Genomic DNA, 5,017 nt, shown 5'->3' with positions numbered 1-5,017 from the left:
AGGCACGCTCGCAAAGGCACATAGCCCCCGCCACACACACGCACGGCACGCACGCCCGCACGCACCGGCACAGGCACGCTCGCACCGCACGCAACGCACACGCACGCACGCACGCACGCCACACACCACACACACACAATCTCTCTTTTTTCCACCACGCCGTCACCACTACGTCACCGCGCCGCCACCACGCCGTCACCACTACGTCACCGCGCCGTCACCGCACCGTCACCACACCGTAACGACGCTGTCACCAAACCTTCACACCGTCACAGCACCGTCACACCGTCACCACACCTTCACACCGTCACCACGCTGTCACCATGCCATCACACAGTCACCACGCCGTCACCGCGCCGTCACCGTGCTGTCACTGTGCTGTCACCGCGCCGTCACCATGACTCACCTGAGTGAGAGCAGCTTGCCGGTGAAGGTGGGCAGGAATCCCGAGGCTGGGTCGGTGTCGGCGGGCTCGAGCGAGGCGTACTCGTGCAGCAGCAGGTCGTCCTCGGTGATGTACTGCGGCACGAGCGCGCGTGCAAACGACACGTCTGTGTGCTGCAACAATGACATCAACGACGCTCACACCTGCCAGCGCGATGGTCAGGCTGGTGGGCAGGGTGGAGGTCAGGGTAAAGGTCAGCGTGAATGTCAGGGAGAAGGTCAGAGTTAGGGTCATCGTGAAGGTCAGGGTAAAGGTCAGGGTGAGGGTCAGCGTGAAGGTCAGGGTGGAGGTCAGCGTGAAGGTCAGGGTGGAGGTCAGGATGAGGGTCAGCGTAAAGGTCAGGGTAAAGGTTAGAGTAAAGGTCAGGGTGAGGGTCAGCGTGAAGGTCAGGGTAAAGGTTAGGGTGAGGGTCAGCGTGAAGGTCAGGGTAAAGGTTAGGGTGAAGATCAGGGTGAGGGTCAGCATGATGGTCAGGGTAAAGGTCAAGGTGAGGTCAGAGTAAAGGTCAGGGTAAAGGTCAGGGTGAGGGTCAGTGTGAAGGTTAGGGTAAAGGTCAGCATGAAGGTCTGTATAAAAGTCAGTGCTAATGTCAGAGTTAAGATCGGTGCAAAGATCTGCATGAAGATCATAGTGAGGGTCAGGATTAAGGTCAGCATGAAGGTCAGCATGAAGGTCAGTGATCGTAAGTGTTAAGACAGTAAGGCAACATTTATTAAGTGATAGCTATAAGCTGGTTCAATGTTACTACCTCCAGTCGAGTGATGTTGATGAGCGTGGACGAGATGGAGCCACTGGTCACTGTCAGCTGGTAGATGGCGCCACAGTGACGTATGTAGAGGTGATGCAGGGGTGATGCAGGTGCAATGTCCTGTAGCACAGCGAGTCTCGGTATACCTAACACACGTATAAACACAACGCAATGTTTGCTATGATCAAGGAGCATTCTATTTGGCCTACATTAGTAAACATACCCAATAAAGGAATACTATACCCTAGAACTTTAGAGTATATAAGTATATTATGATAGCAAGTGCCTAAATAATAGAATATATACCTACACATGCATTTCTATAATCACGCATTCACATGATGATTTCCTTTAATGATTCAAAGCAAAACGTTGTTTTAGTAATATGACTGCGGGCGTTGGCTTTGGATCCGTTCGTGAGGTGATGCGCAGTTCGCATGCTGAACATAAATAGGAAATGCGTAGGCCTACCTGTTTTGCCATACAGCAGCACTCCCAAAGAAGTTTCCAGTACGATTGAGTTATCATTCCTGCTCATGGCTATAGATGCGATAGAAGATCCATTCTGTGGGTGCAGCTTTTCAAAAAAGTTTCCACCGTCGAGCGATAGCCACACCTTAAAAATTGATGTTTTCACAATCACAAGAGCTAATCGTGCTGGATGAACTAACGTGATTGTAGAATGAAATCAAAAGAGATTTTCAGAAGAGAATCAAATATTAGTGGTGGTCATAATCAGACATGTAAACGACGCAAAGGGAACTGGATGAGAACAAACAGAACGAGTACAGATATAGTCGATGCAGTTAGTGTGTATGATAAGAGTATAATGCTAGCTGCAATGAGAGTAATAACTGACGGCCTGGGATAGCCAATAGTCCAGTAGACGTATTACACACACATACACGAACGCACGCACGCACACACACACACACACACACACACACACACACACACACACACACACACCAAAACCCCACATACTCACACCCACCCCACACCACGCCGCGCGCGGCACACAGCCATCACACACATACGCATAAACACACAGCCTGGACCATACCAGACCGAACACTCGGCGGAGCTTGAAGCCCCGTTTCGGGGTTTCGGTGGCCCGCGCGGGTCAGGCATTCCGACTGTCCGTCGGGCCCAACGCAGTGTGGTTAGCCGCCTCGACGCGCTTGCGGTGCGCAGGCGGCCATGCAGGACCCCAGCGGACGGGACACACACCACGCACGGCACGCAACGCAACGCACGCACCAGCGTCAGCAACGCACGCAACGCACGCACGGCAGCACACACACACACACACACAACAACACAATACACGCCGATCAAGACCAGTTTACGATTTTAGAACTGGTTGCACATATACCTCCGATCCTGTAGGCGTAGAGGTCGTTGGGAGGTTGGATTAAAGGGGCGTACTAATCAAACTGCCATCCGGGAACGAGAAGGGCGGAAGAAGACCTTTTTGATAAATTTCCTACGCTGTCCAGCTGTCTAACTGCACATGCCTCTTTCCCTCCTAACAGTTAAATATAAGACGTATCCACGGTCATAAAAAGGCTGTAAAGAGATTAGTGACGCTTTTAATTCATTTTCTGGCCCAAATACATGGGAACATCGATGCGTTCATTATATACGCGTCACGTTGATTGTGTGATCACAATGGTGGCTTAACAAGACTGCAAGCTTACGAGGTTTTTTCTACTACACCACGTTCGATTATTATTGTAAATGATGTATAATTAAATATATTCTGTGTCCGGATCGCCTAATCAGGTTTCGATCTCCTGAATCTCGTTACAAAAACATCATAGTGTTTAGCGATGCAAATGGCTATAAGGCCCGCCGCCCACTTGTTACACAGTAATTGCCAAAATAGGAGAATAAACGGTTGACACCATCGGCAGCTTACATAAAACAGACAATTTATTAGAAAACTTGGCATTTTCTAATCAAGCAAAAGCCACTGATTGGATAAGAATTTATCACAAAATTAAAATTTAAATTCAATTATTTGTGACCTGCAGAGATAATATTTATTATTGTGATAACGTGTGAGTGTCTAAATATATAGGATGTGACAAAAACGAGATATGTGTTTAGCACTGGAGAATGTGTTTGTGAGTTGTACAATCCGTGAACCAAGAGTCCACAACTAATATGAAAACCTTAATGTAGAGTGACGCTTGGAAGCTCGCACTAAGCAGGAGCATGCTAAAAGAAACCTGATGTTACGTGCCCAACCATAAGCATGGTTTAGTGCTGCAAATAATTTAATTGGCTAATTGATACACAGCTTCATCACCAGTGATGAGGTAGCAGAAATATGGACGCGTGTTATTCAAACTATATATTTATATATAGTATATATATATATATATATATATTTATACTGAATCATTACGAATAATACTATATATCTTATCATAATCAGGAGATAATGAACAAATAAATTTGTCTCATTACTCCTGAATCAGTATCTGATATATCAAACATATTGAATTAATCATTTATTAATTATTTTATATGATTTATATATTATATATATTATATACATATATATAGATGGATGTAAATAATTAATTAATGATAAGTTAATATGTTGTCTCATATACTCTGATATGATAGATAGTATAGGGGGTTATATATAGGTGTGTATAGGCATGTCCATAGTGGGGGGCGGATTTGGTTTCGTTGGCAGTGTGATGAGCCTAGTTACGTGCGACTGTTTGATTTGTCTGAACGTACATTTTCTGATATGAGCAAGGTGACTGCATCTCATGGTGGTGGTTGTGCTGCACGGATTAGCACCGCTTTGCAGCTAGCGGGTGCCAGTCTCAGCGCTATATGAGGGCACCCGATGTCGTAAATGGTGCAAAGCTGTAGACGGCGCCCATCCTCGACCTGCCAACGCTGTGGATCATCGCGCAGTGTATAAAAGCCACCAAGTCTCCTGCACGCACGAAAGCAAAACTATTAGAGATACACGGGGACATTCTTCACACAAAGAAATATTATATAACATATCAAAATCCTTACACAGTATATACCATGACGTTTGTCCTGCGTGCGTCCGGTACGTTGCAGTCAGTGTTGTGTCGATGTCCGCCGCCCCCCGGAGTCCCGAAGTCCGCGCCAGCCGCGAGTCGCGATCCGAGTCTGAGTCCACAACCAGCCGATGTCCGAGTCAGAGTCGAGTCCAGTTTTGATTAAAAAAAAAGGAGGAGCACAGACCGACAAGGCCACTCACTTCTATTTGAAAGATCATGTACAATTGTAGCCACGACTCTTATGCTTCTATGTATGTGTTTGTTCAACAATGGGGGGGGGGGTCTCCGCCGCCCCTGATCTGTCAGCTTGTTTGGCATGAAATAGAAAGTAGACAGTAAAACTTTGCATAAGCCGAGACACTTTTGGAACCGCAGCATATTGGTGTGGACTTAGGAAAAATGACGGACTTACGCGTAAGTCATCATTTTGTCGATTTATACACGATGTATGTATGCGCGTATACCTTATTTACATGTGTGTGTGTGTGTGCAATATATATATATATATGTGTGTGTGTGTGTGTGTGTGTGTGTGTGTGTGTGTGTGGTGTGTGTGTGTGTGTGTGGGTTGCGCTTGATGTGTTTGTGTGTGGTGCGTGTGCTGGTGTGTGTGTGTGTGTGTTGTGTGTGTGTGTGTGTACGTGTGTGTGTGTGTGGTGTGTGTGTGTACTGCTGTGTGTGTTTTGGGTTGATTGATACGTGTGTGTGTATGGTGTGTGTGTGTGTGTGCGTGTTGTGTGGGTGTCGTGTGATGTGTGTGTGTGT

At 46.8% G+C, this 5,017-nt stretch overlaps 1 protein-coding gene across 1 annotated transcript in view; it reads right to left on the bottom strand.

Moving 5' to 3' along the window:
* Window positions 1-5,017, bottom strand: part of LOC106809177 (cation channel sperm-associated protein subunit beta-like) — a 49,552-nt gene that overhangs the window by 8,129 nt on the left and 36,406 nt on the right. Inside the window, exons 10-12 of the mRNA XM_014812165.1 lie at window positions 1,665-1,809; window positions 1,194-1,339; window positions 407-558 (exon numbers count right to left, since the gene is read on the bottom strand). Coding sequence (XP_014667651.1) covers window positions 407-558; window positions 1,194-1,339; window positions 1,665-1,809 — 443 coding nt within the window. The remainder of the gene's footprint in view (window positions 1-406; window positions 559-1,193; window positions 1,340-1,664; window positions 1,810-5,017) is intronic.

The sequence above is a fragment of the Priapulus caudatus genome, unplaced genomic scaffold (assembly GCF_000485595.1).
Source record: "Priapulus caudatus unplaced genomic scaffold, Priapulus_caudatus-5.0.1 Scaffold334, whole genome shotgun sequence".
NCBI classification, from domain to species: Eukaryota; Metazoa; Priapulida; class Priapulimorpha; order Priapulimorphida; family Priapulidae; genus Priapulus; species Priapulus caudatus.
This window is presented reverse-complemented; position numbering and strand designations above follow the sequence as displayed.